The sequence below is a fragment of the Geotrypetes seraphini genome, chromosome 11 (assembly GCF_902459505.1).
Source record: "Geotrypetes seraphini chromosome 11, aGeoSer1.1, whole genome shotgun sequence".
NCBI lineage: Eukaryota > Metazoa > Chordata > Amphibia > Gymnophiona > Dermophiidae > Geotrypetes > Geotrypetes seraphini.
Window position 1 is genome coordinate 55,488,122 of NC_047094.1, and position 24,547 is coordinate 55,512,668.

General features: G+C 43.2%; 1 protein-coding gene across 13 annotated transcripts in view; it reads right to left on the reverse strand.

The window, feature by feature from the left end:
* CAPN15 (calpain 15) overlaps positions 1-24,547 on the reverse strand; it is a 274,954-nt gene that overhangs the window by 166,779 nt on the left and 83,628 nt on the right. For 4 of the 13 annotated variants that reach the window (XM_033963905.1, XM_033963903.1, XM_033963904.1 and 1 more), the window contains one exon: positions 15,681-15,728. The exons of the other annotated variants lie outside the window; for them this stretch is intronic. In XM_033963905.1, the coding sequence (XP_033819796.1) occupies positions 15,681-15,728 (48 nt within the window). The remainder of the gene's footprint in view (positions 1-15,680; positions 15,729-24,547) is intronic. 13 annotated transcript variants of the gene reach the window in all.

Genomic DNA, 24,547 nt, shown 5'->3' on the forward strand with positions numbered 1-24,547 from the left:
AAACCCCATAGGGCAGAAAGCAGGCAAATGGACTTCCTGATTAACGTGAAAGGAAGAGGCTACTTTCAGTAAGAAGGAAGGAACCGTGCATAAGGAGAGCCCTGCTTCCATGATCCGAGGAACGGCTTCTTTCTGGAAAAAGCAAGTAACTCACAAACCCATCTTGCCGATATAATCACCACTAGGAATACCATCTTGACTGTAAGATCCAAAATGGAAGCCTTCCTTAAGGGCTCATATGGAGCAGTACTGAGAGCTTGAAACATGTTAAGGTTCCAGGATGGAAAAGGGAAACACACTGGAGGGCACAACCACAGAGCCCCTTTAATGAACTGGGTGACATCTGGGTAAGAAGCCAAGGAGCCCCTTTTCCCCCGAGCTTGGAAACAAGAAAGGCCTGCTATCTGCACCTTCACAGAACCTACTGACTATAGAATGACATGGTGCCTGTTTCCCCGCGGTTAATCAGCTTCTGGAGCTTCAGTCTGCGTGGCCCAAGGCCTTGTCGAACAAGACTCCCAGGTACTCTAGGGCACTGGGTTGGTTCCAGGTGAATCTTCTTGAGGTAAATATCCAGTCCAAGTCCTGTAGGAGCTGTACCTTTCTCAAAAATGCCACTTCACCTTCCTCCTTCGACAAAGCTCTGATGAGCCAATCATCTAAATATGGGAGCATCTGAATCCCAGCTTTATGGAGGTACGCTACCACTACCATCACCTTAGTAAAGGTGAGAGGTGTCGTGGAGAACTGGAAATGCTGTTCCAACACATGAAATCGCAAGTACCACCTGTGGGCTGGGAAGATGAGAATGCAAATATAAACCTCCATCAGATTGAGGGAGGCAAGAAATTCCCCTGGCACCACTGCCACTATGACCAACCGAATAGTGTCCTTGAGGAAGTGTGGTACCTTCAGAGCCACGTTGACTAACTTGAGGTCTAGAATCAGTCTGCAGTCATCTGAGCCTTTCTTTGGAAAGTAGTAGTATATGGAGTATCTGCCCAAGTTCAAGTCTGTGTCTGGGACCGGCTCTATGGCCCAAAGAGCCAGCAGCCTTTTAACAGCCTGAATTTTGAAGGCTCTCTCTGGCCGGCTGGTCAGAGAACTTACAAAGTGGGCTGGCAGGGGGGCACAGAACTTGATTTTAGTACCCCACCCGGATTACATCTAGACTCTGTGCCAATCTGACACTGGACCGACCAAAAGGCCAACAGTCTGCCCCCCTATCTGTGGGAGCTCAGCCCCTGCCCTGGTGTCATTGTGCTTTCTTAGTGGCTGGTGAGTGGCGAGAGCCCAGGTTTGCTGTCTAATACCCCTGCTGAATCTCTGACACGATCTCTGAAAGGGTCTCCGAATACATATGAAATCTTCAGGAGCTTCTAAAATTGCCCCGACCCAAACTCCAGGCCATCCAGGGTCTGCTATCTGGTAAAGACTTGGGGCAATGGTCCATCATACTGGCCAATAGGTTATCTAGGCCCTTACCAAAGAGCATCTGCTCTTGAAAGGGAAGCCTGCTTAGGATAGCTTTAGAGATGGCATTTCCTGACCAGTCTGAGCCAGAGCATCCATCAGGAAGAGCTAGCATAGGCCGAGACCTTGCTCATAACTCTGATAGACCATCTGCATTATAATTCACCCCAGAAAGGAGAATTTGGGGATCTTCCCTATCTGTCAGGAGACAGGCGGGTGTGACAAGCATGTGCCACAAAGAAGGATGCGGCTGCTGCCTTAATCCCTAGGACCAAAGCTTCAAATTGATGTTTGAGGAGCAGATCCACTTTGCAGTCCTGAGGATCCTTTAACATCACCCTTTCTTCACTAGGCAGGAAGATTTGTTTAATAATAATAATAATAACAGTTTATATACCGCAGTACCGTGAAGTTCTATGCGGTTTACAAAAAATTAAACGAAGGTACAAATTGATTGAACTTAAGAGAGGTGGAAGAAAGTGATTAATAGGTCAAGAAAACCATTATTGAGAAGAAAGAGATGTACGGGTCAGCTGTCTAGATACTTCAGGAACTGGTATGTTTTTAGATGCTTCCTGAATTCCTCATAAGTAGTGGGCGAAAGCAATTGTTCTAGATCTTTACCCCAAAATGCTGCTTGATGTGAGAGAAGGTGTTCGTGGTGTTTTTTCAGTTTACAACCTCTAACTGGGGGGGAAACGAAGTTCAAATGTGAGCTTCTCTTGTGTCTGCGGCTGAGGAGAAAAGGTCAGTTATGTATTTAAGGGCTAGTCCGTATAGTACTTGTGCCACCAGTGAACCCACTTTCGACTGAACAAACAGCTGCTGGAAATTTGGCACCATCAGATACAATTTGGCCATAGTTTTAGCCACTCGCAGAGACCCTTCTGGAGACTCCCATTGGTCTGTGACCAGCTTAGTGATGTCCGGATGTGAGAGAAAAAAATGTGGTCGGAGCCACAAAATTGTTCGTAACTGAGCACTGAGAATTCTTCCAGCTTTAACTCTTGCAGTGAAATGGAAATAACGCATGAAAGCACAGAGGTCCTGAACAGCTGGCATACTGTGGGGTCTTTCTCCTGATCCAGGGTAGCCACCAACTCCTGACTGCCGTGCTCCCGCCCTGCCAGGAAGATTTCATCCTGGGATAAAAGTGGCATGAATTTGGATTTGCCATCCTCCCAGTCCTTGACAGACTGAACCTCCTGGATAAGTCTGCATCCTCATCTGGCTGGGCCACCTGTCAAGACTGAAGAGAACCACCATTGGTGTGCTGCTAACAGACGCCAAGGACCCTCGGCAGTTCAAAAAAAGAGATTAGGTTCTTACCTTGCTAATATCTTTTTTAGTAGATAGGTGTATCATTCTGGATGGACAGGTAATATCCCAGTGCTCACGAACTGTGCAGAAGAAATCCACTCCAGCTTTTGAATCCCTCCCCCTTCACTAGAGGGCTCTGCTGCCACCTTCAATTTGTACCAAACCAGGCGATAGACCCATATAGAAACACACGTGAAGGAGGGTTACAGGGAAACTCCCCGAACTACATTTCTGTTCTGTCCTGAAAACACAACAAATATGTTAAACATTGTCATTGAACAATCAAACAGCAAAACAAATTATGTCAAACAAACATTTATGGAGCTCAAATAATATCCCAATGTGCTATATCAATACATCATTCTTCATACCATTAAGGTCTGACTGACATTCAAATTTGTTTGGACAAAAACTTTATGATTGAGACAGTAGGCAGGCGCAGGAGATAATCGACAGGGCAGGACTCCAGAATGAGACACCTATCTACTAAAAAAGATATTAGCAAGGTAAGAACCTAAGCTCTTTTTCTAGTGCAATAGGTGTGTCATTCTGGATGGACGAGACATACAAATGCAGTCCCACCAGCTTGTAACACTGAGGACCAAAAGGCGGCTTTCCTTGCTGTAACATCCACTCTGTAAAAATTTATATAGAGTGGAAAAAATCACTGTCCTAAAATCCTCTTGGGGAAGACCGCCCACGAAGAAGCCACACTTCTAGCTGAATGTGCCTTTACGGATACTGGTGACTGTTTTCCACAGGCAATATATGCTGACAAAATGGCTCTACGAATCTATCTGGAGATCGTGCTCCTGGAAACTGGAGCACCGCATTTAGCCTGACTAGTGAGCAGAAAAAGATTGTCAGATAGCCTGAACTCATTGGTGACCTCAAAATATCAAAGAAGCACTCTTCTCATATCCAACTTTTTCGGAATCCGGTCCTTCTTAGAACCTGTGGACTGGAACACCGGCAATCTTACTTCTTGATTGACATGGAAAGCCGAAACAACCTTTAGCATAAAAGGATGGAACGGTGATCAAAGAAACTACGGCCTCTGTGAATTTGAGGAAAGGCTCTCTGCAAGAAAGAGCCTGTAGCTCTGAGACTCTTCTCGCTGAGGTAATGGTAATAAGAAAAACCATCTTGAGCGTCGGATCCATCCTTCAGTGGCTCATATGGCGCATGGCTGAGGACTTGCAAAACCACGTTAAGGTTCTATGTAGGGAACGGATGTTTTACTGGAGGCCTGAGATACAGTGCCTCCTTTATCCGGATGAGATTCCAATGAAACCTTTTAGTCTCGAGACCTAAAACAAGAGAATCCCACCACTTGCACTATGAAGGACACCACTGTAAGCACCTCGTCAAGGCTAGCCTGGATGAAGGATAACACCATGGAGATTGGAGGAAAAAAAAAAAAAAGAAGGCTCCTCCTTTTCCTTAATGAACCAGTGCTGGAAAGTTTCCCATGCCTTTGCAGAAACAAAGACTGACATAGACTTTGGATCTGAGCAAATTAGCAATGATTGCCTTTAAGGACCCCTTGCATGCTAGCTCAGCGTGCTTCTGAGCCATACTGTAAGAGCAAAGCGATCTGGATCTTCTATAGCCACTGGTCCCTGATAAAGAAGGTCTGGCTGTACTCGTAGTCCGAGACTAGCGCCTATCTGAAGATGCACTAGGTCTGCATACTATAATCTATGTGGCCAATCTGGAGCCTCAAGAATGACTGCTCCCCGATGGCTTGCAATCCAGTAGGGAATTGGGCTTGTCGTGGGCCAAGGAAGAAACATGTACAAGAGCTCGCTCTTTGGCCACAGCTGGAGCAGAGCGCCCGCACATCTGGGCTTGGATCTTCAACTGAAGAATCAGGCCACTTTCTAGTTTCTTGCCGTCGCTTAGAAGCCTGCTGCAGACAGTGTCACTCGCCTGGATCCAGGGTCTGTCTGCTGAGGAAATCAGCTTAGACATTGTCCACTCTCACTACATGTGCCACTGAGAGGCTGAAGATGAAGTTCCACCCACCTGAATAGCAAGCGAGCTTCCAGACTCGGCTGCACACTCTTGGTGCCTACCTGGCGATTGACATACGCCACTGCTGTAGCATTGTTCAAGAAGATTGCCTGTCTTGCTAGACTCTTCTGCAGTCTCTCCAATGCTAGTCGAAGGGTTCAAAGTTCTAATCTGCTGATCAACCACTTCCTTTAGGAGGCTGACCATTGTAGTGAGCCCCCCAGTCGAACAGGCTGGCATCCATTGTCACAATTATCTATGAGGCTATTCTGAGAGGCATACCCCTTGACAATGCCTGTGGGCAGAGCCACCAATCCATACTGGCCAGGTCTTCCTGTATCCACAGCAGAGCCATCTGCAGGGAGTTCGATTGAGGTGACCACCATGATAGCAACGCATTCTGTAGAGGACGCATGTAAGCCTTCGCATAGGGGACATCGTGGCTGGAGGTAGTGCCATGCAGACAGAGCTGGTTTGACCACCAGGCTCATTATGAGTGCAAAGCTTCTGTCTGCGTGTCCCTGGTAGATAGACATGACCTTTTGTCATGTTAAAGATGACTCCCAGGTATTCCAGGGACTGGGATAAAACCAATTGGTTCCTTTGTAAATTCACTATCCAACCCAGGCTCTGCTTGTCTCAGATCACTTGAGCTACCACTTGTTCTTCTGAGAACAACGGAGTTTTGATAAGCCAGTCATCCAGGTATGAATGAACCTGTAAGCCATCTTACACAGATGAGCAGCTACCACCACCATCACCTTAGTGAACATGTGAGGTGCTGTCGCCAGTATAAAGTGAAGGGCTGAGAACTGGTAAAAGTTTTCCAGGACATGAAATCTCAGGAACTTACTGTGGTCCATAAATATGGGAATGTGAAGGTAGCATAGTAGCATAGTAGATGACGGCAGATAAAGACCCGAATGGTCCATCCAGTCTGCCCAACCTGATTCAATTTAAATTTTTTTATTTTTTCTTCTTAGCTATTTCTGGGCAAGAATCCAAAGCTTTACCCGGTACTGTGCTTGGGTTTCAACTGCCGAAATCTCTGTTAAGACTTACTCCAGCCCATCTACACCCTCCCAGCCATTAAAGACCTCCCCAGCCCATCCTCCACCAAACGGCCATATACAGACACAGATCGCGCAAGTCTGCCCAGTACTGGCCTTAGTTCAATATTTAATATTATTTTCTGATTTTAAATCCTCTGTGTTCATCCCACGCTTCTTTGAATTCAGTCACAGTTTTACTCTCCACCACCTCTCTCGGGAGCACATTCCAGGCATCCACTACCCTCTCCGTAAAGTAGAATTTCCTAACATTGCCCCTGAATCTACCACCCCTAAACCTCAAATTATGTCCTCTGGTTTTATCATTTTCCTTTCTCCAGAAAAGATTTTGTTCTACGTTAATACCCTTCAAGTATTTGAACGTCTGAATTATATCTCCCCTGTCTCTCCTTTCCTCTAGGGTATACATATTCAGGGCTTCCAGTCTCTTCTCATATGTCTTCTGGCGTAAGCCTCCTATCATTTTCGTCGCCCTCCTCTGGACCGCCTCAAGTCTTCTTACGTCCTTCGCCAGATACGGTCTCCAAAACTGAACACAATACTCCAAGTGGGGCCTTACCAATGACCTGTATAGGGGCATCAACATCTTCTTCCTTCTACTGACTACGCCTCTCTTTATACAGCCCAGCATCCTTCTGGCAGCAGCCACTGCCTTGTCACACTGTTTTTTCGCCTTTAGATCTTCGGACACTATCACACCAAGGTCCCTCTCCCCATCCGTGCATATCAGCTTCTCTCCTCCCAGCATATACGGTTCCTTCCTATTATTAATCCTCAAATGCATTACTCTGCATTTCTTTGCATTGAATTTTAGTTGCCAGGCATTAGACCATTCCTCTAACTTTTGCAGATCCTTTTTCATATTTTCCACTCCCTCTTCGGTATCTACTCTGTTACAAATCTTGGTATCATCTGCAAAACGGCACACTTTTCCTTCTAACCCTTCAGCAATGTCACTCACAAACATATTGAACAGGATTGGCCCACCAGCACCGAACCCTGAGGGACTCCACTACTCACCTTTCCTTCCTTCGAGCGACTTCCATTAACTACCACCCTCTGGCGTCTATCTGACAGCCAGTTTCTGACCCAGTTCACCACTTTGGGTCTCAACTTCAGCCCTTCAAGTTTGTTCAACAGCCTCCTATGAGGAACTGTATCAAAAGCTTTGCTGAAATCCAAGTAAATTACAACTGTATCAAAGGCTTTGCTGAAATCCAAGTAAATTACATCTGTCAAATCCAGAGATGCCAGAATTTCCCTCGGCGCTACCACCACTGTGACTGATCATACTGTCTATGTGAAAGTGTGGAATTTTCAGCATTAAACTGACATGCGTAAGATCGAGAATGGGTCTCCAATCATCTGAGCTTTTCTTGAACACGAAGTATATGGAGTATCTGCCTGAGTCTGAATCTTTGGGTGGCACAGAATCCATGGCCTGAATATCTGCTAGCCTCTGAACTGTAGCTACAACCTTACATGCTTTCTTTGGTCACCCCACCGAGAAGTCCACAAACCAGTCCATATAGGGCTGGGCAAATTTGAGCTTGTAACTGCTCTGAATGATCTCCAATGGCCTGATGAGATCTGTGCCCAGGCCCCTGCATAGTCCAACAGCCAACCCCCTATCTTCAGGGGAACCGCTCTGGACCAGAGGTCATTGTGCTTTCTTGGTGGTTGTAGTGGAATGAGAACTGGAGGCCTGGTTCCTCCTGGGTCCTGAGAATCTCTGTCTGGCTCCCTAGAAGAATCTCTGAGAGAAGGCTCCATCTGAGAACTGCTGAAAGCACCTGGAGCCACAATAATTAGACCACCCGGAGCCTCTCAAGGTTCACGGTCTGCTGTCAGAGATTTCAGCTGACGATCTTCCACGCTGGTCATGAGATCATCTTTCCAAACAACCTTGTCCCTTGAAAGGGAGTCAGCTGTGGGTAACCTTAGAGACGAAATCTCCCGCCCATTGCCTGATCCAGAGCATTCTGCGGGCTAAGATCGAATAAGCTGAAACTCTGCTCATGACTGATGATGTTGTATAGAGCATCAACTACATAATACACTCCAGTTAATAGAAGCTAGGCTAAACCCTCTGCCAGCTCAAGACTCCACAACCTGGTATGACAGGTGCATGACATAAAGGAAGCTGTTGCTGCTGCTTTGATTCACAAGGTCAGCACTAAATTGTCTTTTTAAGAATCACATTCACCCTGCAATTCTCCATATCCTTTAGTACCACACCTCCCTCACTTGTTAGAGACATGCAATTGGTTATCTGTGCTATCAAGGAATCTACCTTGGGCTGAAAGAACAGCTGCTGACACTCCTGTGTCATTAGATACAGCTGAGCCAATGTCTTGACTACTTTAAAGGACTCTTTAGGAGCATCCCAATGCTCTGTGACTTAACACATTGATATCAGAATGCCAGGCAAATGAAGATGACTGGGCTCTCATTCCACTCATTATAGAGCAGGAAGCAGAGGGGATCTGCTGTGAGTCTAAGTTTAACTCCGCAGAGAATCAGCGATAAGCTGAAAAAGAGCCAAGGGTCTGAACAGCCGACGGACCGTGGGGTCATCCCTTTGATTGAGGGCCCCCACAGCTTACACACACGTCTGCAACCCCACATCTCCCGAAAGGGAGGGCTCGCTCTGTATCAGTAAGGACATAGAAACAGACCCTTCATCCTCTCCCTCAGAAAGGCCCATCAGATCCTGGCCAGCCTTTGAAACTTTGGTGCACTGCCAGATGTCCCTTAGAGATTTCTGCCATCTAGAAAGGCTCTCCATACTAGAATGATAAATTCTGGAGAAAATGTCATATTAGGCAGTGCAGAGTCTCCTTTAGATGTTACCAGCTTGCGTCTTTTGGACTCTGTGGCATCCAAACCCCTGTGTTTAGAGTGACTGCCATTCTGGGGCTCTGGAAGGGATTTACTCCCAAGCCTGGCATGAATTAGGGATAAAGGTGCCCAAGGACTCCATCCCTGCCAGTTTTAAGGTAAAATGAGTTAATTTGAAGATTCTGGTGAACTTTAAAAAAAATTGAGAAATCTAAGCTGGCCACTGCAGCAGCGTTTTGGCACCAAAAAACAGCCCCAAAATGCTTTAACAAAAATAAAATTCCAGCGATTTTAGAGGTGGGAAAACCTAAGGGAAAAGGCAGAAACCTACAAAAACAGATTTTAAAGACCCCTCTGATTTTCCTCATATGCTGTAACAGCCTTACTCACAGTGATCTGTGCTGGAAATGTGCTGCCGTCTCAGGTAGCTGGATCTGAGAAAACAGAGCACTGCCTCAAACAGACTTCTCCAGTTCTGAATATTTGAGCTGCTAGTCTGACCGGTTTCTGAGTCTCAAACACCTGTGGACCCAAAAGGGAGGAGGTGAAACACAGCCGACACCTTGCGGGTTCCTGCTGAGCCCCCTACAGATGCCCGACAGCCTGTGCTCAAGCCCCTTCTACACAGTAGGCGAGAAATACTACAAGGGGAACGGACCCCGAGCTCTAAAAGGTTTCTGCAGGCTGCCCAAGAGGTACAACAGAGGGATTGGCCTGTCAGCTGCAGACCTCAGTCTGCTTCTCCTCCATGCAGGAAAAGCTGGACCCTCGACTAGGGGAGCTTTTAGCATCAAGCTCAGTCAAAATACTAGGAAAAAGACAGAAAAAAAATGAAGAAATAAATAGAGCAGATCAAAAAGACTCCTTCTGGCTCGCATTCAGAAGGAAAAACTGAAGGGAGCAGCAGAGCCCTCTAGTGTAGGAGGAGGGATTCAAAAGCTGGAGTGGATCCCTTCCGTGCTCGTGAGCACTGGGATATTACCTACCATCCAGAATGATATATCTATTGCACTGGAATAAGCATTCCACATAAGACTCACAAAATCCATGGTAAAGCCTTATACAGGGGGTCTCACCAATTCCAGCAGGGACTTCCTACTGGTTCGCCTGGTCTCCGCAGCCCCCATGTGACTGCACTTGGCCAATACAAATTTGGAGGGTCCTGGGAAGGGTCTCTTCCCCTGGGGACACAACTCCTGTGGATTCCCAGCCCTGGAGAACTCAGGACCGAGGCTCCTGCCTCACCCCCATGCATTTTGTCAAACGCGGAACATGTACACTCCTCGTCCAGCCAGCATAAACCTGGCATGAAATAGGGGTGAAAAGGCCTAAGGAGTCCATCCCAGTTGATCCTGAGCAAAATTGAGGGGTTTTGAGGCAGATGGAGGCAAAAACAAAAAACCCACACCAAAAACAGCCCGTGAAGACCTCCCTGAAGGAAAAACAATCACAGGGAAATGGGTTTTAGTTGTGGGGGCCCTGAGAACAGATACCCTCAAATTCAACTTTTAGGGACACCCCTCCCTCCCCCCCCCCACCCGATTTTCCCTATAGGCTTCAAAAGCCTTACCATTATGCCATGTGGTGTCTGCCTGCCTCAGCATAGGATTTCAGCTGGAATCAAGGGAGAAGATCTACCTCACAGATACGCTGGACAAACCTAGTCTTCTGGCTGCCAGCCGTAACAAGGTTGGACTGAACTCAACCCACAGAAACCGCACTGTGAAAGGGGAGTACCACGCACCAGCCCATTGTTAATCTCGGCTGAGCAGGGAAGGAGCCAAACAGCCTGCACTCAAGCTCCCGATTAAATTAGGGATGCAAACAGTTATGCAAGGGATGGCCCCTAAGCTCAAAAATATAACAGCACGCTGGCTAGCTAGGTGTCCCAGGCAAAGGTCCCAAGTAGGAACCTCAAGGCACCAAGCCTCCAAAGAAAACTGACAAAAAATACTGGAAAATAATAAAACCACTGAGCAGATCCAAAACACTTATGAGCAACTTTTGCCTGCAGAAAAACTAAGGGGGCAGGAGTAACTCCCTGGGAAGGAGGTTGAGTGAAAACATGACTGACAGTTTTCTGCAAGCAATTTGCTAGTTCAGATACAAGACCCTAGCATTCAGGATCAGTAGAAACATTGCACTAGAAATAAGGATTAGTTTTTAATTAAGTAGCACGAGGCTGTATATTCATGCAATGTTTAAATTTTTTGGTAAATGAATTCCATTAATCCAGTTATTATATCATGGGCATGATTTAAATTGGGTCTGATTAGTGATTTAAAACGATTTAACTCAAATTCACCCTGTTTCACCGACTCTTCTAGCCATCAGAATATTAGAAAAAGTAATTTTAAAGAAAATTACTTCAAAGTACAACAACAATTTATTATTTCTATAGCGCTACCAGATGCACACAGCACTGCACATTGTACACACAAGAGACAGTCCCTGCTCAGATGATCTTACAATCTAATTATGATACACAGGACAAAAAGGGAATCAGAACATATTGCTCAGGGAGGGAATTAGAGGATCTAAAAATATGATCACGGTACTCCGTTGTTGATAAAGGCACACTGGCTCCCCATCCCCCATAGAATAACATATAAACTTGTCCTGATAATATTTAAAATTAAAAAAACGAATGAACCAGCATTTATAGATAAATTGATTACCCTCATGAACCATCTAGGACACTTACGGCCTCTTTTACAAAGCCGCGCTGCGCTAACGGCCCCGGAGCCCATAGAGATTTAAAGGGCTTCGGGGCTATTGCTGCGCAGCAGCCGCTAGCACGGCTTTATGAAAGAGGCCGTTAGATCCTCAAACCAACATCTTTTGTTCCCTCATTGAAAATAATCAGCACTCGCCATACAACAATATTTTCTGTAACGGCTCCCACAATAAGACCCAATTTAGAGAACGTCAAAGGCGCCTTAAAATGTTTTTTATTCAAAGATGCCTACTAGATTACAAAAATTAGATTGCTCTAAGTCTAATAGATGCTGGCATTGTAAAATTGAAATTGGAACTTTAGACCATCTTTTATTTTATTGTCCATGTATTCAGGCATTTTGGATATCAATATGGGATCAAGTTAATATATTGATGGAAAATCATGTAGCATTATCCTACGACACAGTGATTTTTGGAATGTGTATGAGGGCCAAAAGTCAGATATCTGCAGCAAACAACAAATTATTGATGATTCTTACTGGAGTGGGAATTCAACAAATAACGACTAATTGGAAAGACTGTTCTAGATTGAATTGTAGTTTTTGGTGGAACTCAGTTTGTCATTTATATAAGATGGAAAGATTTCTTGCAGTACAGAGGGGATATTTTAAAAGGTTTAAGGAGGTGTGGAGGCCATTAATTGAATATTGTAATGATTAAGGGTTATTCTTTTTCCTTAGGGGATAATTTGTAAAAATGGGGGGGAGGGAGAGTCTAAATATGTATATGTTTGGATAAAATATTTTGTTGATAGGGGAGGGGATGGGAGGTGGGTGGAGGGAATTAAAACATGTGTAATAATATTGCTTAAGAATGTCAAGTGAGTGATGTGAATTACTTGTAATAATATTGTACACTTGTTGAAAGAAATAAAAAGGAATAAAGATGAAAAAAAAAAAAAAAAACAAAGATGCCTTTGAACTCTAGATACTCCATTCTGTTTAAAGATATCTAGGGATGCCAGGTACTCTTTCTGTATTTGCCTCGTCCAGTCTCTTTTCTTTCTTTTAACAGAAATTCAGCAGCATAACATGTGTTTCCCTTTCCTAGTGTTTGTTCCTGACATGTTTCCTTTCTTAACTTTATTGTAGTTCTTTCCCCCCTTCCATGTATAATCTGTATGGTTTGTCCGTAGTTTGAAGATAACTGTGTTTTAAACTATTCTACCCCTTATTTTTATTAATATTGTACTTTTGCCTTGAATTTTGATAGGCATGTAATCAAATTTTAAATAAACTATGACACTATGAAAAGTGGAATCACATAGGACAAAGGAGATTCTGAGCTTAGTGTTCATAAGGGAATTAGAGGGGACTATTGATGGGATGACAGACAGATATGTTGGTAGGGTTAGGATTTAAACGTAGCTTCAAATAAGTGGGCTTTCAGTCTGGATTTGAATACTCACAAAAAACAGGAGATACCACCTTCACAAACTGTGAAAGCAGAGAACAAACAATGAAGGTGACTGATCGATGTTCAAGTTCCTTTATTGAAAAAATGTTTTGTCCCCAAAGGGCCTGCCTCAGGAGTCTGGATTCTATACACAATCTTTTATTGCAGGTTCTGTAATGCAATCTATAAAATATCTATAAAAGCATCTATGAAAGCAAACCACATGTGCTGTCACACTTGTAAGCCTCTTGTCGCTACATGTGTTGTCAACCGCATATGACGCTGTCATCAGCGGTACTTGGAGAGACCTCCCAGGAAAGGGACTTGGGAGTTCTGATGGACAAGTCAATGAAGCCATCCATGCAAAGTGCGGCGGCGGCAAAAAGGGCATACAGAATGCTAGGAATGATAAAGGAGGGGATCACAAACAGATCAGAGAAGGTTATCATGCCGCTATACCGGGCCATGGTGTGCCCTCACCTGGAGTACTGCGTCCAGCACTGGTTGATGAAGAAGAACACAGTATTATTCGAAAGGGTCCAGAGAAGAGCGACTAAGATGGTTAAGGGGTTGGAGGAGCTGCCGTACAGCGAAATATTAGAGAAACTGGGCTTCTTTTCCCTCGAACAGAGGAGATTGAGAGGGGACATGATCGAAACATTCAAGGTACTGAAGAGGATAGACTTTGTAGATAAGAACAGGTTGTTCACCCTCTCCAAGGTAGGGAGAACGAGAGGGCACTCTCTAAAGTTGAAAGGGGATAGATTCCGTACAAACGTAAGGAAGTTCTTCTTCACCCAGAGAGTGGTAGAAAACTGGAACACTCTTTTGGAGTCTGTCATAGGGGAAAACACCCTCCAGGGATTCAAGACAAAGTTAGACAAGTTTCTGCTGAACAAAAACGTGTGCTGGTAGGGCTAGTCTCGGTTAGGGTGCTGGTCTTTGACCAGAGGGCTGCCGCGTGAGCGGATTGCTGGGCATGATGGACCACTGATCTGACCCAGCAGCGGTAATTCTTATGTTCTTCCCATCTCTACACCATTGATAAACATGTTACAAACCAGCAGTCCCAGCACAAACCACTGGGGAACACCTCTACTCAAGTATTTTCCCTATCTGTCCCGGTGGGTTCACAATCTATCTAACATACCTGAGGCTATGGAGGACTGAGTGATTTGCCCAGGATCACAAGGAGCAGCGCGGGGTTTGAACCCACAACCCCAGGATGCTGAGGCTATAGCTCAAACTACTGCGCCACATAATTCTCTCCTCTGTTTTTTTATCTTTTAACCAATTCTTAATCCATAAAAGGACAATACTTCCTTTGCAACAATTTTCTAATTTCCTCAGAAGTCTTGCATGTGGTACTTTGTCAAAAGCCTTTTGAAAATCCAGATACACAATTTATACACACATTTATTCACTCCTTCGAAGAAATGTAGTACATTGGTAAGGCAAGATTTTCCTTGACTAAATCTATATTGCCTTTGTCTATTAATCCATGTTTATGTACATGTTCAGTCATTTAGTTCTTTATAATAGTCTTTACCATTTTACCCAGCACAGATGTCTATAATCTCCTGGATCACAGGTCTATAATCTCCTGGATCACCTCTGGAACTCTTTTCAAAAATGTCATTATGTTGGCCAGTACTACACTGTATTTTAAAGATAAATTACAAAATTACTAACAATAGCTCTGTAAGTTTATTTTTCAATTCTATCAGCACTCTGGGATGTATGCCATCCAGTCCAGGCAATTTGCTACTCTTATTGTCAAATTGCCCCATTACATCTTCCCCAAGAGCAGAGAAAGTCAATAGGTTCTCAGAGCAAGCATCCCGCAAGAGCACCAAGCTTAATGCACCACTAAACCAAAAATAAATAATAATGTGTGTAAGGTGAGCGATATGGAGAAGAATCCCCAGCGCTTAACTGGATAGGGGAGCCTAAATAAGCTCACCACACCTGCACACCATCACCGGGCTCACCGTGTATGCAAATGAAAAGTGTGAGACACAAATGTGTTAAATAAATTTAATACTTTTTAAATATATTAGTGCAATAAGCTTGCAGGAGACCTGCTATGAAAACCCCCCAGCCATACCTCAGGAGAAAAAGACTCCAAACTTAGCTATTGAATGTTGGTCCGGCAAAGTCTAAAATCACTCGAGGTGTTTAAATTCATGACAACCCCGCTGAAGGTCCAACCAAGCCTGGTTTCTGGGACTCGAAGCGTTCCTTCCTCAGGGACCCGAAAAAAATCAGAATAATTCAAAACCATTCAAAACAGCCACCGAAGCGGAAGTGAGGTAGAGAGGCTGGTGAAGAGTGGAGTTAAGCGCTGGGGATTCTTCTCCATATTGGTGACTTGTTTTTTAGCAGGATAAAGAAGCACTTTTGCATTTTTTTCTTTAAGTCTACAGAAGTTAAATTTTCTTGATGGCAAGATCTCTATTTTTCTGGATATCTCCAAGTGGACTCAAAGTAGGAGGAAGAGATTCTTGTCTTTAAAACACCATCCTATTTCATTAGGAGCCAACTTTCAATTACGCTATCTAGTAAACATTTTGTTTTCCTTGACTAGAATTCTTCGTTTTTTATGAGCCCTCTCAATTACAATTCTTCTTTGAAGGTAAAGGAGTCACAGTATCTGAGTTCTAAATGTGATTAAAAAAAAACAAAACACAACACACACACACCACCACACAAGCCCACATTATAAAGCTTACAATACTAAAACACAAGCTTACAATACTACACCACAAACCAAAAAACAGTCACCACAATCAAATTGCCATATGATTACTTAGCCTCCATCATCACCATGTTAGACAGAAATCCTGTTCAAAGAATAACTTCTTTAGCTGTTTCCTAAAAATACAAATGTTCTCTATCAATTTGACCTGCAATGGCAATTTGTTCCATTCAAATGATGCAGGTAATGAAAAGCCCAAACATGTATTTAAACCATACGGAAAAACTTCACTGAAGGAATAGGTAATGTGTGAGAAGAGATTTTGCATTTATGGCACATCTTTTCAGTAGTAGCTCAAGGTAAGTTAAATTTATATATTCTAGAAATTTTCCTGTTCATAGAGGGCTTCAATTGATACTTGAGGAAATGAAGGGTTATATGTAGTCTTATATCCTGCCAAATCATCACAGGGCAGAGAGTTCTAGGCGGGTTACAAATGGCTTAAAATATTATATGGAACTGATATACATACAATATATGATGAGAATTAGATTATATAATGAAGGAGTCGTGAGAACAAGATGTCAAAAGATCAGCCAGGAGTGTATAGTTCAAAAAAACTTTGATGAATATGCCACAATAGCTCAAAGACTCGACACTGGCAGTGTTTCGGCATCTGTGCCTTTATAAAGAGTATGTCTTGACTGTTGGCGCACTCAGGGAGGAACACTGGAAGAGTCTGGTAAAGGTAACGAAGAAACTAGTGTCTCAAGCAAAAACTGAAGATCACTTGTGAAAGAATTAGATTACATCATTAATAGCTTCTTTTAGAAAGCCGCACTAGCAGCTGCTGTTCAGCAAACACTGCCATGTCCATTAATTCCCTATGGATGTCGGAGTGATTACCGCAGAAGGAGCCGCTAGTGCGGCTTTGTAAAAGTGGGGGTTAAAGTAGCATTTCTGAAATGGTGATTTACAAATAGCTTTTTTGTAGTTAGTGGTTAGTTGATATTATACTTAGGTCTCCCATAGAGATTTTTTAAAAAGCCATATTTACAGAATGTAGTATACATTATTGGTAACACAGTTCTCCACAGGAAGTGATTTCCAAACTCTGGTGATCTTGACTCCCAGAACTTTGACAGATTTTTCAATTTGAAGCTAACTTTGTTTGCTAGTTTGATAATGGGTGGGATTAAGTGTGTCGTCCAAACCAAAATAGTTTGTTTTTCTGTGTTTAATTTAAGGCAAAATCTTACTGACCATTCTTGTACTTTGGCTCCAGTCAGCATGATGGCCATATTTGTTAGGTTCCTATTCACAGGAATTAATAGAAAGACATTGTCTGCATAGGAAAAAGCCATTCCCCAGGACTCAGATCGACTGAGTTTAGAGTGGTCATGAAGATGTTATATAATAGCAGAGACAGGAGATCCTTGTGGTACACCTCATGGCAGACACCAGAGTAGGATCCATCTTTTAGTGTTAAAAAACCTTGGAACCACTGTAGTACAGGACCTGAAATTCCTAGTTCAGATAGTCTGTTTAGTATCAGTGTATGGTTTACCTTGTCAAATGCCGCTGGGACATCGAACTGTAATAGCAACATTTGCCTTCCCATGCTTAACACTGATCTTACTCTGGACACCAGATCTACTAGAAATGTCTCTGTGCTGTGTAATTTCCTCAATCCAATTGGTTCACACCTGCAATACAATCTTTTAGCTGGGAAGCGACTACAAACTATCAGTTTTGATATAAAAAGGTATACTTCCTAATTGAGATAGGTCTAAGTTAAACAAATGGGTGTAAACAATATTTTGCCATACTCCTCTGAGAACCAACCTTGCAGCAGTGGAGTTAACCAACTTTACTAACTAGTTGAGTACATCTTCTGACATATCACGCTAACAACCCGTTTTGGATAATCTGTTCACTAGTATTCTCATTTCAGTTGCTGGGACAGTGTTAAATGCTGTCTATATTCTGTCCATTGGTATACTGACTGTTGTTTTTAGAGGTAGCATCATCAAATTGATTATATGCAGTATTACTAAATAACTTAAATATAGCTTTGATCTTGTTTGAGAAATACAATGCCAGTGTATTTGGTGAAAGGGAATCAATGTTTACTGCATTCACAGAGGAGCAGTCTGTTAGTTTTGTTAGGATTTTGAATAACTTTCTTTAAGTCTGGCTTATCCTCTCCAATCATATCTGAAAAATATTTGCATTTATGCTGTTTAATTTGATTGTTCTATTGTGCAAATATTTTCCTCCATTTCTCTCTAAGTAATTGATCTTTTGACTTTCTCCAAACCCATTCTAATTTATGGCATTCTCTTTTCATGTTCCTCAGTTCTGTCGAGTATCATTGCTTTTTGTTATTTCTAGACAATGCTGTGTTTTGTACAGTCTGTAATTGTTTTATCATGTTTGCCGGGCATGGTAGAGAGAGAATGTTGCAGTAGTCCAATAGTTCTAGGACTAGGGATTGGACTATGAGCCTATATTGCTCTTTGTCGAAGAATTTTCTTATTTTTCACAGGTTGTGCATGGTTACAAAGGCTTTCTGGGTGGTCTTGTTGATTTGGACTTGCATGGTGCAGCATCTATCTATCATCACTCCTAGGAATTTTAGGGTGGACTGTTTAGGGTATTTGGTGGCATTTATTTCTAATTCTATTATGGATGGGGTTTTGTCCTTTTCAAGCAGTAGAAATTTTGTTTTGGCCGAGTTCAGCTTTAATTTGTGCTTTATCATCCATTTTTCCACAGCTTCTAGTGTTTTTTTTAGTTTTTCTGTTGAAGTGGGGGCTGGTGAGTCAAAGGAGAGGAGAATGGTGTTGTCGTCTGCGTAGCTGAATGATGTTATGTCTAGGTTATCAAGACTGGACCCAAGGGAGGATATAAAGAGGTTGAAGAGCATTGGCGATAGTGGTGACCATTGTGGTACGCCAAGGGGTTAGACCAGGGGTCTGATTTAAGGTCGTTTGTCTTTACTCTGTATGATCTTGATTTAAGGAATCCTTGGAACCAGGTGCCTGAGATCCCTATGGCTTCTAGTATTTGTAGTAGTATGGTGTAGTCTACCAGGTCAAATGCAGCAGAGAGATCAAGTTGAATTATCAACATCTTTCTGCCTTTGCTAAGGTGCTGTCATGCTGTGTCTAGGAGAGTTACTAGTAGAGTTTCTGTGCTATGGTTGGTTCTGAACCCAGATTGTGAGGAGTGAAGTAGGTTGTGGTCTTCCAGGTAGCTTGTGAGGTATTGTGCAACTAGACCTTCTATTACTTTATTTTTATTTTTTTTTAAATTCTTTATTCATTTTTAAACTTTCATCAAGTGTACAAAAATTCATAATAAACACAATTAATTTACCGTATTTTCACGTAGATAACGCGCACCCGTGTAAAACGCGCACACGGGTATAGCACGCGAAAAACACAAATTTATGTACAGAAATTTTTATATACCGCGCACACCCGTATACCGCGCATGCTGCCCGACTCTCCTTTCGCCCGCCTTGACTCTCCTCTGGCCACCCCGACTTTCCTTTCGCCCGCCCCGACTCTCCTCTCCCCCTTGAAGTCCTGTCCCCACCCTGAAAGCCAGATGCCCCACCCCGACGTCCGTTTCCCCCCCCCCGCAGGACCGCTCTCACCCCCACCCCATAGGACCGCTCACACGCACCCACACCTCCACCCCGAAGGACCGCTCGCACGCACTCCCACCCGCACCCCCACCCTGAAGGACCGCTCGCACCCCCACAGCCTCCCGACCCCCCATCATGTAGAAGCTCCTACCGGTGTCCTGCTGCTTCCTCTTGGTGGTCCCGACTCCCCGACACAATCGGGGCAAGAGGGAGCTCAAGTCCTCTTGCCCCAGCCAACCGCAGCACCCCCGACACGATCGGGGCAAGAGGGAGCTCAAGCCCTCTTGCCCCAGCCAACCGCGGCACCCCCGACACGATCGGGGCAAGAGGGAGCTCAAGCTCTCTTGCCCCAGCCAACCGCGGCACCCCCGACACGATCGGGGCAAGAGGGAGCTCAAGCCCTCTTGCCCCCCGACTCCCCGACACGATCGGGGCAAAAGGGAGCCCAAGCCCTCTTGCCCCGCCAACTCCCCAACTCCCCGACAATATCGGGCCAGGAGGGAGCCCAAGTCCTCCTGGCCCTGGCGACCCCCCCCCCCGGGGGTGTGCGTGCGAGCGGTCCTTCGGGGTGGGGGTGCGGGTGAGCGGTCCTTTGGGGTGGGGTGCGAGCGGTCCTGCGGGGGGGGGGGGGGTGAATCGGACGTCGGGGGGGGGGAACTATGTAAAAAAAAATTTGTACAACGCGCTCGCGCGTATAACATGCAAGGGTATGCGCGGTACATAAAAACCACGTATAACACGCGCGTTATATGCGAGAAAATACGGTGACCACTTGAACATCTTATCATTATAACCTATAAATACAAATGTAACCCCTCCACCCTCCCTCAAAGCCCATAAATCATTATAATATCATATACTTGAAACCCTCCCCCCACCCAATACTAAGTGGTGTATAATTAATAGAAAAATGGCATTTAATCATGACAAAAAGATGTTAATGCCTCCCATATTTTAATAAAATTTTTATAATTTCCCTTCTGTACCGCTAATGATCTTTCCATTCTATATATGTGACATAATGAATTCCACCAAAAATTAAAATTAAGCCTCCTATAATCTTTCCAATTATTAGTAATATGTTGGATGGCAACTCCAGTCATGATCATTAAAAGTTTATTATTAGACGATGATATCTGACTCTTTTCTCATAGACATTCCAAATATCACAGTATCATAAGATAACGCTACATGATTTTCCAATAAACAATTTACTTGATCCCAGATTGAGTTCCAAAAGGCTAAGATATGGGGACAGTAAAACAAAAGATGATCCAAAGTCCCTACATCCAGATTACAATGCCAGCATCTATTAGACAAGGAACTATTTAATTTTTGTAATCTAACTGGGGTCCAAAAAGCGCTAAGTAACAAAAAAAAACCAAGTTTGTCTCATAGATGCTGACATTGTACATCTCATTCTCCAAGACCAAATTTGTGGCCATTGAGATGCTGAAATCTGATGCTTAATCTTAATGCTCCAAATATCCCTAAGACCATTTTTAGGGTTTTTTTTTAAATCAAATCACTAATCGTTTTATACAACTGTGCGGCCTGGTGACCTTCTATTACTTTAATGTATATTGGTATTGAGGCGATGGGTCTGTAGTTGGAGGGGATATCTATTGAGCCTTTATGGTTTTTCAAAATTGGGGTGATTATAATCTCGCCTAGGTCTTGTGGGAATTGGCCTTCCGTGAGCGTGGTTTGTACCCATTGCATGAGGCGAGCTCTGAATTTGGAGGAGGCAGTTGTTATCAAATATGTGGGACAGTTGTTCAGGACGCATGATGCTTGGCAGTATTTTTTATAAAGTCGGTTCATGTCAGGCCATTGTACTGATGGGGAAGTCAATCCAGGTCTGCTGCAATTGCTTCTCCTGTTGCAGGATATATTATTATCTCGTCAAGGTGGCTTGGTGTGTTGTTGAAGGTGGTCCTGATTGAAGTGATCTTATTTTTTAAGTGGTCTGCTAGTTGGGTGGCTGATGGTGGGTGGTTTCCTTGTGCGGCTAGGAATGGTTTGGTATCTGTGAGGTTTTTTACTAGTTTGAAAAGTTTTTTTGTGTCTTGGGCTTCCAATCCTACCAGTTTGTAGTAGTATGCTTTTTCTTTCTCCTTGAGTTTGATCTTGTATTGTTTTATTTGGTTTCTCCATGCTACTTTAGTGTGTTCTTGGTTCTTTTTTTCTCCAGTCTCTTTCCAGTTGTCTGCATTGCCTTTTGAGTTGAATATGTTCGGTCTGCAGATTCTGTGTTTTGTGTTTACTGGTGCTAGCTCATTCAGGATTGTTTCGCTTAGAGTGCACCATTGGATTAAGAATTCTTTGAAAGGCATAGAGAAGGTAGAGAGGGACAGATTCTTCAGACTAGTGGGGACAACAAAAACAAGAGGGCATTCAAAAAAATTGAAAGGAGACAGATTCAGAACAAATGCTAGGAAGTTCTTCTTCACTCAGAGAGTGGTGGACACCTGGAATGCGCTCCCAGAAGAGGTGATAGGACATAGTACAATATTGGGGTTCAAAAAGGGATTGGATGAATTCCTGAAGGTGAAGGGGATTGAAGGATACAGATAGAGGGTAACTATACAGGACACTAAATGAATAGGGAATACACGATTTAGGAAAAGGATCACTTACAGGTCATGGACCTGGGGGGCCGCCGCGGGAGCGGACTGCTGGGCATGATGAACCCCTGGTCTGACCCGGCAGAGGCAATGCTTATGTTCTTATGTCTATGGTTTCGATCGCAGAATCTGCTTTGTTCCAGAATGTAGTGGGTTCAATTTTTTGTCGGGTTTTGAAGGTATTTTTTTGGGTTCTTGTTTGTTTTTGCCTTGAGCCCAGTTGATGTTGAAGGTGTATTTGTAATGGTCTGACCCAGAGGGAGCGATGCCAAGCCCCGTTTGAGATGTGGATTTCTGGTGTATGGGGGTGTTGGGTCATGTATGCCACAATGTCAAGTTGGTGGCCTTTTTCATGGGTGGGTTGGGGGTTTAGTATCAGGTAGGATAGGGCTTTGAGGTATGAGAGTAGGTTTTCAACATGTTTAGAGGAGTGGTCTTCAAGGTGGAGGTTTAAGTCTCCAAGGAGCAGGTTATGTGTTCATGCTAGTGAGTTCTGGAAAATGAAGTCTTCGAGTTCATGTTTAGTGGCGCTCCATTTTCCTGGTGTTCAAGTTCAAGTTTCAAGTTTAATCACATTTGATGAATCGCTTATTACAATATCTAAGCGATGTACAATTTAAAAACCATCAGATGTTGGTATTACATAAAATTTAAATAAGTCAGACATTAGACAGACAATTTTTGACAGACATGAATGAGTAGGGAGAAAGGGGAAAGTTACAATTTTGTTGTTTGTTAGAATTTACATACAAGGGAGAAAACAGTAGGAAATAAAGGGGTAAGGTAAAATTTTGTTAATTATTGTAAAATGTTAGAATTTTGAATAAATCGTATCGTGAATCAAATTTGAGTATATCGTATCATATATCAAATGCGTCTTGAAATAGATATGTTTTTAAAATTTTCTTAAAAGAGACGAGATCTTTTTCGCTTTTAATAAAATTTGGAAGGGAGTTCCACAATGTAGGGGCCATAACGGAGAAAATATCATTCCGTCTGGTGCCGATAATTTTCAGTGAGGGGATTGAAAGTAAATTCGATGAGGATGATCTTAGAGTACGTGCAGAGTTATATGGAATAATCATTTTTGATATAAATAAAGGTTCGTTGGAAATTAGTGTTTTGTAAACCAGAAATAAAATTTTGAAAGTGATTCGGTGAGAAATGGGAAGCCAATGAGATTTGATAAATAATGGGGTCACGTGATCATATTTTTTTGCTTTGTAAATTAATTTAATTGCTGTGTTTTGGATCATTTGAAGCCGTCTTTTTTCTTTCTGGGTTATGTTAATTAAGAGGGAATTACAATAGTCTAATTTTGAGATGATTAAAGAATGAACCAATATGTTAATTGATTTAGGGTCTAAAAAGGTAGAAGAGAAGGCATAGCGCCTTTGAGTGTATCATCTGATAGTTGGCAGGAGAGTAGATCCATGTGAGGAGTAGAGTATTTGTCTAGAACTTTTATGTTAAGGTTGTTTTTGACTAGGATGGCCAGTCCTCCCCCTCGCTTTTTCTCTCGGCAGACCACCTTTACATTACATTACATTACATTACGGATTTCTATTCCGCCTATACCTTGCAGTTCAAGGCGGATTACAAAAGATTTGACTGGACATTTCCAGTGATGATCACATTACAGAGGATTTTACTGGACATTTTCCAGTGAGGATACAAATTTTTTTTTTTTTTTTTTTCTTGGGGAACTTATGGGTTGGATAGAGAACTAACAGTGCCTAGCAGTGTGATATTAGCAAATGGAACACAGTTAGAGTAGGCAAGATTACAATCTTTTTATGGTCTGTTTACTTGAAGGGTGATTAGGTGTGATACTTGGGGGAGGAATGTCTGATGGTAGATGAGTTCTGTCGAGGTAGGTGAATTATCTGGAGGTAGGTGAACTTAGCTGGGGTAGGTGAAGTGGTTTAAGGTTTTTGGATGAATTTTTTAAAAAGCAGGGTTTTGATTTCTTTACGGAATGTTTTGAAGTCGTCCGATGTTGTCAGCAGGTTGGAGATGGAATGGTTGAGTTTTGCTGCTTGTGTTGCCAGAAGGTTGTCAAACATTTTCTTGCGTTGTGTGCCTTTGAGTGGAGGGAAGGCAAAAGGATTTGGGGTTCTTCTTTGTCTTGTGGTGGAGATCTGGTTTAAGCGGTTGTTTAGGTAGGATGGGGAAGAGCCTTGTATTGCTTTGAATAATAGGCAGAGGAATTTGAATTGAATTCGTGCTTGTATGGGTAGCCAGTGGGAGTCTAAGAAGGCGGTTGTTATGTGATCATATTTTCTAAGTGAGTAGATCAGTCTGAGGGCGGTGTTTTGTATGGTCTGGAGTTGCTTTATCATAATGGCTGGACAAGGAAGATAAAGGGAGTTGCAATAGTCCAGCAGACCTAAGACTAGGGATTGTACGACTAGTCTGAATTGTGTTTGGTTGAAGAATTTTCTGATTTTGCGTAGGTTTCTCATGGTTAGGAAAGCTTTCTGGGTCGTCTTGTTGATTTGGGACTGCATTGTGCAACATCTGTCTATGGTGACTCCTAGTAGTTTTAGTTCGGGTTGTATTGGGTATTTGGTATTTTTGATTATCAGTTCTGTGATGGTAGGAGATTTGGCTTTTTCAAGCAGGAGGAATTTTGTTTTTTCTGAGTTTAGTTTTAGTTTATGATCCATCATCCATTTTTCTACTGTATCTAGGGTTGTTTCCAGCTTTGCGG